General features: G+C 34.1%; 7 protein-coding genes across 7 annotated transcripts; 1 reads left to right on the top strand and 6 right to left on the bottom strand.

The window, feature by feature from the left end:
- Positions 1 to 271: 271 nt before the first annotated feature.
- NAEGRDRAFT_73787 (uncharacterized protein) lies at positions 272 to 1,462 on the bottom strand (the record flags this gene model as incomplete). Its single annotated transcript, XM_002671158.1, has 1 exon — positions 272 to 1,462. The coding sequence occupies one exon, from the start codon at positions 1,460 to 1,462 to the stop codon at positions 272 to 274; it is 1,191 nt and encodes a 396-aa protein (XP_002671204.1).
- A 35-nt stretch (positions 1,463 to 1,497) lies between these two features.
- Positions 1,498 to 2,157, bottom strand: NAEGRDRAFT_81614 (uncharacterized protein). The gene has a single exon (XM_002671157.1). The coding sequence runs from the start codon at positions 2,037 to 2,039 to the stop codon at positions 1,656 to 1,658; it is 384 nt and encodes a 127-aa protein (XP_002671203.1). The 5' UTR covers positions 2,040 to 2,157; the 3' UTR covers positions 1,498 to 1,655.
- Positions 2,158 to 2,609: 452 nt separating this feature from the next.
- Positions 2,610 to 7,007, bottom strand: NAEGRDRAFT_81613 (uncharacterized protein; the record flags this gene model as incomplete). Its single annotated transcript, XM_002671156.1, has 5 exons — positions 5,626 to 7,007; positions 4,523 to 4,539; positions 3,610 to 3,748; positions 3,256 to 3,559; positions 2,610 to 3,027 (listed from the first exon to the last, which is right to left on the bottom strand). The coding sequence occupies exons 1-5, from the start codon at positions 6,953 to 6,955 to the stop codon at positions 2,610 to 2,612; spliced, it is 2,208 nt and encodes a 735-aa protein (XP_002671202.1). The 5' UTR covers positions 6,956 to 7,007.
- A 222-nt stretch (positions 7,008 to 7,229) lies between these two features.
- NAEGRDRAFT_53048 (uncharacterized protein) lies at positions 7,230 to 8,180 on the top strand (the record flags this gene model as incomplete). Its single annotated transcript, XM_002671223.1, has 1 exon — positions 7,230 to 8,180. One exon carries the CDS (start codon positions 7,230 to 7,232, stop codon positions 8,178 to 8,180), a length of 951 nt encoding a protein of 316 aa, XP_002671269.1.
- Positions 8,181 to 9,125: 945 nt separating this feature from the next.
- Positions 9,126 to 10,646, bottom strand: NAEGRDRAFT_73783 (uncharacterized protein; the record flags this gene model as incomplete). The annotated part of the gene is made up of 1 exon (XM_002671155.1): positions 9,126 to 10,646. One exon carries the CDS (start codon positions 10,644 to 10,646, stop codon positions 9,126 to 9,128), a length of 1,521 nt encoding a protein of 506 aa, XP_002671201.1.
- A 212-nt stretch (positions 10,647 to 10,858) lies between these two features.
- NAEGRDRAFT_73782 (uncharacterized protein) lies at positions 10,859 to 12,171 on the bottom strand (the record flags this gene model as incomplete). The annotated part of the gene is made up of 4 exons (XM_002671154.1): positions 10,859 to 11,113; positions 11,166 to 11,511; positions 11,554 to 11,676; positions 11,726 to 12,171. The coding sequence occupies 4 exons, from the start codon at positions 12,169 to 12,171 to the stop codon at positions 10,859 to 10,861; spliced, it is 1,170 nt and encodes a 389-aa protein (XP_002671200.1).
- A 126-nt stretch (positions 12,172 to 12,297) lies between these two features.
- On the bottom strand, positions 12,298 to 15,686 carry NAEGRDRAFT_81612 (uncharacterized protein; the record flags this gene model as incomplete). The annotated part of the gene is made up of 3 exons (XM_002671153.1): positions 12,298 to 13,757; positions 13,805 to 14,080; positions 14,128 to 15,686. 3 exons carry the CDS (start codon positions 15,684 to 15,686, stop codon positions 12,323 to 12,325), a joined length of 3,270 nt encoding a protein of 1,089 aa, XP_002671199.1. The 3' UTR covers positions 12,298 to 12,322.
- Between the last annotated feature and the right edge of the window lie 300 nt (positions 15,687 to 15,986).

Genomic DNA, 15,986 nt, shown 5'->3' with positions numbered 1-15,986 from the left:
TGTTTTTTAATATTTTGGAATAATTGAAATACTTTATTCCATCTTGAGAATGCCGGTATTGACACCCTTATCTCCAACCAATAGTCCTACTCCTCCTTTAATAACGTTGAACTCCAACTTGACCTGATAACCATTCTCAAGTGAGAGTGGACCAGTGTCGGTAACTTGCCATCACTAAAGTCAACCAGAACATTTAAAAAGTGTTTTGAGTAAACAAGTTCATCATTATTCTTACGGACTAGATTGTTTCATTACAATAATTCAATTGCTCTCATTGTTTGTCAATTCTGAACTTGTAAATCTCTTCTCCATTTTCATTAAGGGCTATTACAAAGATGAAATCATGTTGAACTTCTACAGAGTAGAATCCACCCTCTCCCACATAATAATTAAACAAGTTGGGATTGTACTTGATTGTTCTATAGATGGATCCACCAGCAGCACCTGAAATAATATATTGAGTTTGCTCTCTTGAATTGATTATTTCTCTATTTGCCATCCAACCCAACTGGTGATCGTGCCCACACAAATAGAGTGGGACTCTGTATTCTCTAAATAGAGGTTCAAAGTTTTGGATTAATGGTTGAGAATCGTAGTGTTGGGAGGCAGAATAAACTGGTGAATGACCTGCCACAATGGTCCATTGATCGTCTCCTTTTGGCTTTCTCAACTTGCTCTTGAGCCATTCCATTTGTTCTGGAATTCTCTTGGCCTGTTCATTAATGACAGTCTTGTTAGTCAATGGATCCAAAAAGAATAAAAAGTGGAATGGATTGGTATCTGTGAAAAGTAAATTGAGATCAAATCCTCCCAATCTCGACTTTTTGTTAATTTCATAGAAGAAATCCAACATTTTCCACCTTTTGCTCAATTGAGTATACAGAATCTGTGCCTTTACATCATTCCTATAATCATGATTACCCAAAATCATGTAAAAATCCAAATCTTCCAATGCTTTATGATTGTAAATATCTTCAAACTTGGTTTTAAACTGTTCATCATAAATAGACTCAACTCCACTCTGATAGATATTATCCCCAACTCCAACCACAAAATCACAACCATCATTCTCCTTGCAATATTCACCCATTGAATTGGCAACCTTCCTCTGAGCATCGTTTTCTCTACCAAAATCTCCAATCACTAGAAAATGTAATTTATCATCACTTGGAGTATAGGTAGGCTGTGGAAAGGTCAAACCACTTTGTCTGAGTTTCTTCCGATTCTTGATGATCACTCCCATCAATGATCCGAAGAATATCAAGACGAGAAATGTAACAAAGCCAATTAAAAGGTAACGATGAAGAGGTTTTAGAGTGGATGTATTTAAATCAATATATTCGGATGATGGTGATAATTGTTTGATTATTGTATCGTTATTATTGTGTTCTTGAAGCTCATCATGTTGAAGATTTAATTCTCCTCCTTCCTCTGTAAAATCTTCCTCTAGCATTTGAGACATTTTTTAAATGGAAAGGAAAATAAACTAAATATGTTGGGCAAACATAATGATTTATTCAATTAATGTATTGATGAGTCATATTGGGTTGTTTTCAATAGCTTTACTCCTTTGTTGAAACACTCAAACTATTCTACCTAAAGGCCACAATATCCTTCTCAAGTACAGTGAATTTGATCTTTAGATTTTGAAAAAATTAATCAGATCTCTTTTCAAAAAGCCATTCCAAACCCTCATAGAAATTACTTTCCTCATCCGAATGAACTACTATCATGGTATTATGTGTTTCATATCCAGTATCCTCGATAACTCTCTCAATAATCGATTTGATCTGTATAATTACATCCTTTCTTTCTACCGAATGAATGAAAAACAATATTGGTCTAAAATCCTTCTTCCTTTCAGGTACGCTAGAACATGAAAGTAAATGCATATTAGATGGCAAGGGCAATCGATCGTCACACTTTGCAATTTTCACCATATCAAACAATGAAACCTGATGTTTTGTAGTTAGTGTTTTTTCAATATCTTCTTTCTTGTTACAAGAAATACCAATAATTATTCCTTCGGTTCCTCTCATGTAATACGGATACAAATATTGTTTCGATAAATAATCAACACAACAATCCTGCAAATAGAAATTCCTATATTCTATTTGGTTGATATAGATATTCTTCGGATCATCAGGATTATCTATGATATCATTCGATCGGTGGAGGAGACGACTTATTTCCTTTATCGTAATTAAGTTGCCATCATACGAATGGCTTTGCGTTGTATCCTTCATTCCAAAAGAATAGCAATAAAACTTTTTCTGTGGTCGGAAATTATCATAAATTGAATAGAAAAATCGAAAGACTTTTTCATAGATCAAATCGGCAATAAAATCAAAGACGATCATTTAATAGGTTGTTGTTGATATTTTTTTTTCTGTTCTTTTATGATGACGGAAAGATCAATCTATTACAATGAAATCAAAGATGATATGAAAATTTGGATTTTTTGGAAGAGCTCTATTGTCTAGATCAGTTGTTCATTTTCTTCAAATAAACTTTTTCAGTTTGATCTAACTGAAAACTATACCAAACAAGTTCGTTCCTCAAATTGTTGTTGAGAGAAGCGGTGGTAGAAACCCATTTCCTTTGCCTTATTAATGAGTGTAAATAAATGACAAATCCACAAAGTTCTTTCTTGCTTTTAGATTATTAAGGAAAAAATCCAAATTATTTGTAGATTTCTCTTTAACTTTTAAAAGATATAATTCACTTGAACCAATCACAATTATGGTATTATTGAACATTTTCATAAATGCCCCTCCTTTCAAGCGATAATTCAATTCTTTCGAAACTGGGTGAGTAATTAGTTGTTCCCTATCTCCATCAAACTCATATAAATATTGGTTCTCTCCATGTACATAGACCTCGTTTTCTGAATCAAAATATCCAGAATCCTGATAAAGAATGTAAAAACTATTGTTCAATATATTGTTGAATCTTGTAGAATCTTGCCAACAAATGCAAATTGGATCATAGTAGTTATATGATTGATATGATTTGCTATTCCACATTCTAGTATTGAAATTAAAGTTGTGAAAAATATGAAAACATCCTGACCACTTCCTCTTCTCCAAATTATATATACTAAACCCATTAGTGTTAGAAAAATAAGAGTTCATGCTAGAGCCTGACCGTTTAACACTTTCATATTTCAGTTCTTTCCACACTTTAGTCTGCAAATCTAGCTCATAAAAATCATTCAGACATGAATAGCCCATATACTTTCCTCCATAAACATACAACTTTCCATTAGTATACATGATTGAATGACCAGTTTGATTTATTGGTATTTCCCTAACAGTTACAATATTAGCCCATGTCTTGGTTTTCAAATCAAATTTCCACAAGTTGCCACTTCCACCCAATAAGTAAATAAATTGAGAGAGTTTGTCATAGCAAGATGAGTATTGGTCCACAGGTGGTTTCATTACATTATTTGGAATGATTTCTTCCCAGATCAATTCTTCTACAATTTCACAGTGTGTTGATTTGTCATTATTCCATGAGTTTATCACGCTCGATAATTTCAAAATAAACATGGTTTCTTTTATAATATGACATTTTGTTAGTTTCTTCTAAACATTTGAAACAAACCTCTACAGAAAAATAAGATCGGAGAGTGTGTCAAGGCATTTTCTGATCCCAACAACAAGGGACAAATATCATAAAGTTTTAAATTGTGTTTGAATAACCATAACTTGGAAATTGGATCACCTAGCTCGATTGGTAGATACTTGTCGTTTCGTATCATTTTTTTGATAATTATTTGAATTTAAAAAATTGAATTGTTTTTAGAAGGTTTCATTTTACATAATTCATTAGAATGGAAGCTGCATATCCTTTACAACTTCCATAATTTGTTGCCACTTGTGTGCATCTTCAACAAAATCCTTGTTCCCTAAGAAGACATTTTTTTTTAAATTGATTTTTATTTTCTTTTACAATTTATTATTATTATTTGATTAATTGAATAATTAGAGCCCACAGGAAGCCAGCAATTAAAACAACGAGGACTGTGATGGTTAGTGGTATTACTACATACTGGACGATCGATAAGAGATCAATAGTGATAGAGAGTGACAAGTTCGATTCTCTATGGAGGATTAAGAAACAGAGCTAAACAACACCCTGAAAAAGACGATCTCTTTTTTGGAGAGGTTTTATCAGATAAGAAAATTGTTAAAAAGTTGGTTGCTTTGGATCCTAAAAGTTATCCTTATTTGCCAAATGAAATGAAAAATGGATATTATTGAAATTGCTTTAATATTGAGCTAATAGGAAAAACAGAGGAAAATTACCTAAAAAGCAAAGAAATACATTATTAAGGACGTTGGAAGAGAAAAATGTAAGAGTGTCATTACCGGGCTGTATTTCAATAAAAAATTAGATATGATCAGCTAGTTCAGATGGTCAAGTTAGGAAGTCCATAACTATGGAAAATATGCTGTTTTTTGACGAATCATTTTTACCGACAGAATTAGTGATTATCTATATTCTAAACACTTACTTTCTCAGCGACCAATACTTATCAGAAATCTATTCAAAGAATGCAATTTATTTAGAGGGGAAGCACTAGAAAAATTGGTACCAGAGATTGTTGCTTACTTGAATAACCTTCCAAAGATTAATCAAAACAAAGATGATCCCAAGAGGTGATCTAAGAAAGATTAAGTATGGTTATTTGGAGAAAAGGTTTTGAGTTCAGATTGGCAATAACCAAAAGATAAATCTAGTCTACATCTTCATAATCTGTTATACCTGTTGCTTGTATTGAAAAGTTGCAGACACCTTCTGGCCTGGTTGAAGATTTAAATACTTTGGCAATTCTCTTCTGCTTCTCTCTACAAAGTTGGATTCTTGTTGGAATGGTGTGACCCATAATATGTCCTCCAACTGGTTTAATGGTAGATGAAGTATTTTGTTTGTAAGGTGAGTACATTAGTGGCTTATCGAATGTGTCCATAACTTGATTGGTAATTACTATGGCAATATTAAATTGTTCAGCTAGTTTGTTCAGAGAATCCAAATATTTTAACAAGTATTGTTGACGAATGTTGATTTCATCCTTTCCCTTATATTCAGACCTGAAAACACTGACAGCACTATCAACAATAATCAATTTGAATGGTTTTCCCTTATTACTTTTCAAAAGAGTTGTAATTCTATTGAGATTTGAAAATAATTGATCTGATGTATAAATTCTTTCTTTCAAAATATTATTCATGAAGAGGGTGGTCATTCTCTCATCATCTTTAGAAAATCTTTCTGCAATACTCTGAATTCTACTCGGATTAAATGTTCCCATTGTATCCACGTACAAAACCTTTCCAGAGGGACCATCTTCAGTTAGTGGTAGTTGTGCAGTTAAACAGAGTGTGAAACACACTTGAGTTTTACCACAGCTAGACTCTCCAAAAAGTTCACTCACTGAGGAGGATTCAAAACCACCACCAATCAACTCATCAAAAGCAGTGCATCCAGTAGTGACCTTGTATCTTTTGGTGTGAAACTCGTGCAGAAATTGTGTTGCTGTGGAAAATCCAAAGGATTGAGAAGGATCCAAGCTTTGAGCAGAATCCATCAAATTTTCATACAATCTATCATCCATACCTGGAAGAGCCATTATATGTTTCTTTGGCACTAGCGGTAAACTATTGACTGTATAAACACCTATTCCCTCAAGCTCCTTAATAAGCATTTCCAATGTAGAGTACTCAATTCGATGATCATAATTTTGCAGCAAGTCTTCCAGTGGAATACTTTGAGCATGATGATTAAAGTTCTTTCTCGATATCAATGGAGTACAACCTTGCATTGGTTGTCGATGGTGCATTGTTGAACCTAAACTATCGGTGGTGTAATTGGTATTCCAAGAATCATTCATACTCTGATTACTGATAGAGTCTCCATGAGGGGAATTTTCCTTTGAATGTTCTTCACACAAATCGGCTCCCTTTTCTGATTGCAGGAAGTCATTAATCATTTCAATATCTAAATCTTCATCCAAATTAATTGATGAGATGATATCTGTGTTATTTGGTTGGGTTTCCTGTTGTTGAATTAGAGATGGTTTCTCTATTACTTCTTGATTCACAACAATCTGATCATCTTCCATCACTAAAACATTCATTTGCTCATCTGCAATAGAAATTGTTTGACGATTCTCGATTAAACTCTCAGAGTTATGTGCAATTGGCTGATTCATCTGTAGAACTGAGCTCTCAGTGGCCAATTCTACATTTTCTTTCTCTGATACTTCCTCTGTTGTTACTATATTACATTCTAATTTACACTCTATTTCGTTCTCATTCAATGGTTTTGATTCCACACAACCATCCACATCATCCAAAAAAGGCATAGCCACAGTTACAGATCCAGCACTATTTGGCGTCGTAAAATTATCATTATTAATGAGCAGAGGTGTTTGTGGCATCATGATCTTCTCATCATTCAACAAGTAGTCCATCTCCTCATCGCATTCCAAAAGACCATTTTCCATATGATCATCCCTTCTCAGCGTCTCTAAATCATCTTCATCAATTTGAATGGATTCCTCAGCAGCACCACTACTGCTATTAGCTGTAGATGTGTTGTGTTGATTATTATGATGAGTACTAATAACAGGTGATGATAATTTAGTTGAATCGGAATCTTCATCCTCCTGTTCTTCTTCAATAATTGGTGCTGCTTCTTCTTGTTGATTATTTAAATCCTCTTCTTCTTCTTCTTCGTTAGGGTGATGCTGATGGTGATTATTCTGTTGGGTTAATAAATCGTCATCTTCTGCTAGCATAATTTCTTCTTCTTCATCTTCGGAGGAACTTTGTTCAGCAGTTTCTTCTTCATCAGCATGAATAGGACTGGTATGTTCTTGTTGTTCCTCATCAGATGTTTCCTCTTCTTCTTCGAAACTAGTACTCCTCATCATGATTTGGCACATTCTAAGTTTTGAAACAACCGTTTAGAAAATCCAAAGAGAAAATTTGCAATACTTCTTTCCAAGTTTTTTTTTGTTCTGAAAAACAAACTTTTTGACTTCGAGCTCTGGCTCGAACAATAATAACCAACAACCATGTCCTCAAACACAGAATCTAATATGTTGTCTTAATATTAAAAACTTCTCTAAAAACAACATAAGTTCAAGTAGAACTCATGTAATCAAAGTGTTGACATTTGAAAAATAGATATTTTGTGTCAAAATCAAAATCAAAAAAATGGCCAAAGGAAGAAGTGGCAGAAGTGGCAGAAGTGGAGGCAATAGATCACACGGAGCCAGAAGGACAGGTGGTGTTGGACACAGAACTCATCACCACACTCCCTCAAGAAGTGCATTCTCAAGACGAAACCACAGAACTAATCTCCATACCACAACTGGAAGGCCAAGTGGTGGAGTTCTACGAGTTTCAGGTGGCAGTTCTAGAAATAATCCAAAAACACTTCTGATTTTGGGTGGAGTTTTCAGTTTGATTGCAATTGCAGAGTTGATTGCATGTTTGGTGTTGGGAGTCTTGATGGCAACTTGTGTAAAGCAACCGAAACAAGATAATTGTCCAGTTTATGATTCGATTATGATTCCTCTGGGTGCATCAGCTGGTATTTTGTTGGTGATGGGTGTTTTGTTTATTCTATTGTCTATTCGAATGATTATTCAGAGAAGAAAGATGGCTGCAATGAATACTGGAAGTGAAATTGGTTTGGCAAATGTTTCTGTGATGCAATTAGAAACAGGCGAAACAGTGCAGCAACATCCTATGATTATTGAAAATACAGGTTTTGTAAACCGTTATTATTTTAGTCAACCGAATCCAATGATGATGAATTATTATCAATATCCTCCAAATAATGCAACTGTCATTCCACCTAATCAACAACAGCCCATCTATTACAATAATTTTCAAAGTAATATTGTTGCTGGTACCAACAACACATCAGATGCAAGTTTACAATATTACAATCACAACGAATCTGAATTAGCAATGACGAATAATCATGGAATGGTCAATCCAAATATTTCCAATCAACAATTCGAATCAAACGAATCCATTCAATACTCAATGAATTATAGAAAATCAACATGTGATAATGAGGCACCAACCACAATATATATTCCCTCACCACAAGCACCTCCACAACCACAGCAGCAGCAGCATGACGATAAAGTGTAAATACCTTACTAATGAATTCATCATTTACTCAAATGCATCGAATTGCTTGACAAACTTCTCACAATCGAACCAATAAGTGCAATAATCCTTAAAGTTTGGAATTTTAGAAAATTGTTGAGCTCCCTTAATGGCCTCTTCGCCACTAGCTTGATATTTGACTTGATATTTGGAATTTGGAGAGTTGAATACCTCGAGAATATCGTTACGTTCCAAATCTTTTCTTTTTGATTTTGGTTCTTCACCAAGATTTCTGAAATTAAATTCGTAAGAATTTTCAACAATAATTCCAGAAAGTATAATATTTTCCATTAAATGAGATTTCAGATTGGCATTATCTGAAAATTGATCCAAGAGGGTGTCAATGGCATTAATTATTGGCCCCTCGAATGAGTTTTTATCCTCTGCTGGCCTTATAGGATACACGTTCCTGTTAGATGTGATGGGTTTATAGACAGTTCTAATTTGATCCTTGTCATTTTGAATGATGGCATGTACATAAACTGCATTACTTAAAACATCAATAACTAGACATGTTGGTAGATTAAAGTAAATTGCTAATAGATAACATCTTGGGAGCACGCAAACAGCTGGGATCTTAATCTTGAACTAGACGATTTCAGAATATATTTGATGAACTAATGTGAAATACTTACCATGTAATCCAATAATACTTCTTTCCAAGAATTGAAATTCATAAATTCACTCGATCCACAACTGATAATAATCGGATTCCTTTGACAACTCTTGTTCAATTTTTTGTAAAGCAAGTTGACGAATGGTTGAACATATTTCGAATAGCCACCATTATTTAAATCATGAATTTTAACTGCTCCAGCCAGAGATCGAGAGTTTTGATTATGATAATCTGGTAAGATATAACTGCAAAATTTAGTGATGGTTGCACTATTTTCAAAAAGATCTTGGAAAGTTTCACAAATATTCTACTTACTGTCTGGTGGCCCCTTTTATGGGTCTAGTTACAACTCTTTCGATATCTCCATTAATGGTTGCAAAATATGTAAAGGAATACATATCAGGACCAAAATCCACACAAATTGGTTCAAACTCCTTTTCAAAATATCGTTTCATGATATAAATATGGAACCAATCCTGCTCCTCAGTTGGTGTTTCTTCAAGTGAGCTTGTATTGTCTTGTGAATTGAGATTTCTAAGCTCCTCAATATTTCTTGAGTGAAATTGTTTCAGTAAATTAGTGATAGAATGTCCCCATTTTTTCATATACATCCATTCCCATAATGGTGAGTTTCGTCCAATATCATTGAAATATCTGTCGAGTGGAAGAATGAGCTTGCAAATTTCCCAGTCATTCAAAAATTTGCAAATATGTGAGATAATCTCATCTGGTAATCGAGAAATTGAGCTCTTCATTGAATAATTCTCAGCATTGAGAGTTTTCCTTTTAGAAAGAAATTTTGGATTCATTAACATTGAAGTTGAATGTCCACTTTTGATCAATAATTCCTGTGCACTTATATAACGTTTGGTTGCTTGGTAAGTGTCCCCCTTCCTTTCCAGTTGGTCGCTTTCATGCAAAAGATCCATAACTTTGTTATAGATCTCATCATTATCTTGTTTAGTCACTAATTGCTCAGCTGAGTCAATTCTCTTGAACATTATTTCAGTTCTTAAAATGTATTTCACACCCTCTGTTACTAGACATCCCTGATGATACAAATCATGATTAAACACAGATGCACTTCCCATCTTGGGACTAATTTCACATAAATTCTTGAATTTCATTTCATTTTCAGCGAGAGGATCAACTCTTCTCATGAATTTAGTTTCGCCACCAACAAATCCATCATTCAAATAGATGATCAATGTGTAAATACTTCTCTCATCATCATTTCTCACAAATTGACCATCAGTATGAGGTTTGAAATAATTTCCAGGTTCATACTTGCTCAATCTCATACATTCGTTTACAGATATTGGAATCCAATAACCTTCACTGTCTAAACCATAAGGTTTCATAAAATTACAATCAATCATGTACTTTTTCAATCTTTTCCATAACTTGGCAGCCAATTCCTTGTCATTGTAAAGAATTCTCTTGCTATTTCTATACTCAACCGGATATTCAGAAGTAATTGATTCGAAACCCAACGATTCTTCCTTCTTTAATATTTCTTTACACTCTTCCTGATGCAACAAATGGTCAACCAAGAACAAATGATCCTTATTTCGAATCAATTCCTTTCCATCACCCGAATTCATCTTTTCATCAACTGTTTCCACTACTTTATTTTCATCACCCGAATTTGCTACTTTAAACAAATTAACACAATAAACATGTGAATCAATTTCAATTTCCTCGCCAGGAATTAAAATTTCACGTTTTTCCATCAGAGATTCCTGAATCAGATCATAATTCCTTTCCAATGTAAAATTGGAACGATCAGGTTTGATATTAACAGAAGATTTGAAGAGATGAGGAGGTAACATTTTTTTTTGAAAAAGTTATTCGAAATCGCTTATTGAAATTGTTGATCAAATGTTGAAGTTTACATTTTGGCATTGAAGAATTCAATAGATTGTTCGAAGATATTCAATGATTTAATTGAAATAAGAGATTTAGTGGACAAAATTGATAAGTTTATTGAATAACTTTCATATGAAAATTGAAAATCTTGTTGTAATCAAAATTGTACAAATATTTAGACCATATTCTCTTTACTTTCGGATAGTTCAATAGATGAAGATGTGTTTGATTCTGTATTTTCCTTCCTCTTCTTTATCTTTTCCCATATTTTCTCTGCAAAATTGAATATGGCTCTATGATGTCTCACTCTAAAATCATGTACATAATATAATAAACATCCATTAATAATTGCTCCTCCAATTATATTTCCAATAGTGACAGGTAGTAAGTTTCCAATAAGAAAATCATATCCTGTTACATTAGCTCCATACTAACATTGAGTTTACAATAAATTTTCATAAATTAATTGAAAAATTACTTACAAGCATGCCAAGAGGAATGTAAAAAGCATTTGCAATGCTATGTTCAAATCCTAAACAAACAAATGTCATTAATGGAAACCAAATGCCAAGAAATTTTCCTCCCAATGTAGTTGCTGCATTACAGCAGAATACAGAAACAGTCACTAACATGTTACAAATAATTGCCAATAACACTAAATTTCCAAAAGTTTTTGTCGTTTTGGCAACTGACATGTTCTGTATGTATTTAATCCAATAAGCAGAGCAGCAAGGTTGTGGTAAATACACGAAAAAGTAGGCAAATAGAAATGCTCCCAAGCAATTGAACAAGTAGCTCACGAACAAATTCTTTGAAAATTGTGTATATCTTTGAAAATTTCAATTATTAATTTCAAACTATTTCACTTACTGAAGAAGAAACTTTTTGGCTCTCCATTTTCTTGAAAACAAGGCAACTAACAAGACCAAAACGTTACCAGTAAACAATTCAGAACCAGTCATGGCTATAAGAATCAATCCAATAGGAAAAACACTATTCGAATCTCGTGTGTGAAATGAAAATGAAAGTGTGAAAAACTTACGCACCGGAGAGAAGTTTCTGGAGACCTGGGTTTTTTTCTTCTAGGTCTGGAACGTTTCCTCCAATCAATATGGCCATAGCACAAGCCAATCCGATGAATAAACCAGCAAACAAGGAGAGGATTATTATTTGGTCAACCGTTAGCTTGGACTTTCGAATACCATCTACTTTCATCCTTTCCAGCACCATCTTGGGAGAGTTGAATAATATAATTTCCGGTGTTTTCACCTTGTATATTATTGGAGTTTCTTCTCTTTTGTGCTGATTTTGAGACTTGCGTTTGTTTGCATGATTAGTTTCTCCCATCTTTTTGGTTTCTCCTATATTAGCACCCTGATTTGTTTCCACAGTATCCGATAATGGTGTATTGTTGATACTACTACTAGTTGAAAGTTGTTGCTCCACATTCGTTTGGTTAGTTTCTTCTTCACAAATAGTGGAGGTCATTGTTTAGTTTTTTTCGTTTCAAATAGTCAATGTCAGGACCGCAAGATTACTACAATCAAAATAGAAAGGTTAGTTGAGCTCAACTAAGCCTAGCGCGATCAATTCTCTTTAACAGACAGTGAGTTTACAATAAAAGTGTTGTATTTCTTTGTTAATAAATCTTTGGTTTGTAGAATTTCAAAAGTAAGGAGAAGAGAATTACAGGAATGGAAGAGAAAATCTCAGATAATCCTGCAATAGCTGGTGGAATTGCAATACCAAGGATTGGATAGAATGCTCCAGCAGATAATGGAATACCAACAGCATTATAAAGGAAGGCCCATAAAAAGTTGAGTTTGATTCTTCTGAAAGTAGTCCTTGACAAATCCAAAGCCACAAGCACATCTCTCAAATCACTCTTTACCAAAATGATATCCGCAGTTTCTAAGGCAATATCTGAACCACATCCAATTGCAAAACCAACATCTGCTTGGGCTAGAGATGGTGAATCATTGATACCATCTCCAATCATTGCAACAACTCTCTTTTTACCATTGGAAGTTTTACCTTGTTGCAATTCAAGCACTTTTTCTCTCTTGTAGGCTGGAAGGACATTGGCCATTACATTCTCAATGCCTAATTGGTTGGCGATATATCTAGTTGTGACTTGGTTGTCTCCACTAACCACCCAAATTTCCACATTCTTCTTCTTCAATTCATCAATAACTCGTTTGGATTCCACCTTGAGAGTATCAGAGAGGGCAACAATTCCATGTAAAGAACCATCGATTGCAACGTGAACAATTGTCTTTCCTTGATTCTCCAAAGTTAAAATTTGTTCTTGTTGTGTTTCTGAAATTTCAATTGAATTGTCCTTCATCCAAGTGCAATTACCTGCAATCACTTGTTTTCCATAGACTGTACATTTTAATCCTTTTCCTGGAACTGCTTGATAATCAACAGGTTGTTCTATAGCTATTCCCTCCTTTTCTACGTGTGTTGAAATAGCCTTTCCAATAACGTGTTCACTTCCCAACTCTGCAGAACCTATAATTGCTTTGAATTGCTTCAAATCATCTCCCTCAAAAAGCAACACGTCTGTAACAACTGGTTTTCCATTGGTTAAGGTACCAGTCTTGTCAAATATGACTGTGTTAACCTTGTGGCACATCTCAATTACAGCACCATTCTTGAATAGTACACCATACTCAACACCTTTGGCGATACCGACCATCACAGCTGTTGGAGCTGCCAAACTAATAGCACAAGGACAACTAATTACCAAAATTGCAAGAGAGAACTGTAAAGCAAAGGTGATTGGATGCAGGTCAGTTTCCAAAACTCCAGCATAACACAAACTGATCCAAATAATAAAAGCCAATAAGGAAATACCAATAATTACAGGTACAAACACTGCACTAACATTATCAGCAATTCTTTGAATGGGTACTTTAGCATTTTGAGATTCGTGAATTAATTTGTCAATTGAAGAAAGAGTATTTTCAGAACTAGTTTTTGTTACACGGATATAGATTGTTCCAAATTGATTGATTGTACTGCCATAAACAAAATCTCCAACATCCTTGTTAACTGGAATAGATTCACCACTATTATGGTTGAATAATGTCAAATTAAATTATGGTTCAAAACTTACCTAATCATTGATTCATCAATCGATGTAGTGCCATAAAACACTACTCCATCAGTTGGAATTTTTGAACCTGGAAGGCATTTTAAAATGTCGCCTCTTTGAACAAGATCAGTATCAATCTCCTCTTCCTCTACAGCATGTGAATTATTTACAAGTTCGGTTTGACATGTTATTCTTTCATAGTTTCCTCTGAATATCAAAAAAGCTTTGGTGCATCTGAGTTTCAAAATGGAAGTAAGTATGCTCGAAGTTTGTCCTTTGGCAAGTATTTCCAAAAACCTTAATAGTAATTATAAATAAAATTAATAACAAGTAAGAAAACCTACCTTCCCAAAATGATAAATGTCAACAAGAGTGCCGAAGTTTCAAAGAATGCTTCGGCCTTGTAAGTCTCAACAAACATTGCAATTATTGTACTCACTAACGAGTAAACATAAGCAGTGGTAGTTGACAGCATTACAAGTGTATCCATGTTTGGCTTTTTTGCATATCGTAGAGCTCTGTAAGCTGACATGTACAATGGTCTTCCAAAATAAAATTGGATTGGTGTTGAGAAAATAAATCCAATAAGAATATAACTATTGAGGCCTTGTAAGAATTCCTTCTTCAAAAATTCATCAACTGGTTTGATCATTGGAAAGATGAATGCTGTAAATATGACTGGAATACTAAGAATGAAGGAAACAATAAGGTTTCTCCTCCATATTTTGATTTCATTCTTATTGTTCTGATCGGTAATCTCGTTAGCTTTACTACCACTCATAATTGTAAACATATGGCTCGAATCGATGGTTTCAATCATTTTCTTAATATCTCTTGTACCTGTAATATCAGGATTGTAAGCCACTTGGAGGAGACAACTCGATGTATCATAGGCCGTATGAATAATGCCATCCCCTTTTTCAATGCTCTTAACTAATTCATCTACTTTGTGTGTTTGTAACTCCTGTTTGAATTCGAACATGGTTGTAAGAGTTTCCTGATCAGAATTTGAAATGTTTTTCAATAGAGAGACACTAGTTGGAAATCCAAGGTCTTGAATTGATTTTACAATTAATGTTTCTTGTATAATTAATTCGTCATATACTACATGAGCTGAATCTGTCATACTATTCACTCTGGCATTCAGAATACCATTCTTCTTAATTAAAACTCCCTCAACCATATTGGCACAATCAGCACAATGCAAATTTCTCACAGTCAAATGCAGAGACTTGTGATTAGGAAGTAAATTATCCAATTTCAATTCTGTTCTGCTCTCAGTGGAAGTTGATACTGACTGGCAACAACCAGAAGTACATGTTGATTTCTTCTCAACTGGAACATTGCTTTTCTTGGAACAGGAACCTGAAGAACAGCAATCTGAAACAATTGCATTGTTTGGTTCTTTTTGTTTTTCCTTTGAGCAAGAACCATAAGAACAACAATTAGAAGAGCTTGACTTCTCGCAAATGTTTGTTGTTTCTGACGTCGTTTCTTCTTCGTGATGATGTTCATCATGTTGTTTTGTCAAATGTTGCAGTTGACTAATTTTGATCTTCTTCTTTCCATACATCAACTTTGATTTCGTTCCTCTTTTACTATGTTTGTGAGTACTATTAACTGCCGAATGTTCGTGTTGTTCTTCTTCCTCTGAGCAACCAGCCTTCGATGATGATGATGAAGAACAACAAGCCTTCGAACAAGCCTTTGTTTCCATTCGATCAACCGTTATATTTTCCTTCTTTTCCATTGGAGATGATATCATTGGTGGAAGTATATTATTTTCCTCCGAAGAAGTACTATCTACATCTTCATGTTGTTCTGATGGTGATGATGGTGTTGTTGTTGGTTTGAAACTCTCCTCTTCATCAAGAACCTTCTCGTAGTATGAGCCTTTGAACATTTTGTTTTCTGAAAATTCCACCAATTTTTTGCCATTACTTTACCACTTATTCACTATCTAAACCAATTTTGCACCACTTGTTGTATGGACCTGAAAAGTATCACGGGTATGCACTATTATCATCCGCCAAAATTGCCAATAATACAATTATTCCTTTTCATCCTATTTGTTTGAAATTGTTTTTTTAAAAAAATTTGAATATTTAAAAAATATGTAACGGTCAATATGGCGCTAATTACATGAACAAAAACGTTTAATAATACAACTTGGAAATTTCCAAACAATGAATTGAACAATCCT

This window comes from Naegleria gruberi (genome assembly GCF_000004985.1).
Source record: "Naegleria gruberi genomic scaffold NAEGRscaffold_63, whole genome shotgun sequence".
Taxonomy (NCBI): domain Eukaryota; phylum Heterolobosea; class Eutetramitea; order Acrasida; family Naegleriidae; genus Naegleria; species Naegleria gruberi.
The sequence above is the reverse complement of the archived record's forward strand: the minus strand, read 5'-3'. Positions and strand labels throughout refer to the sequence as shown.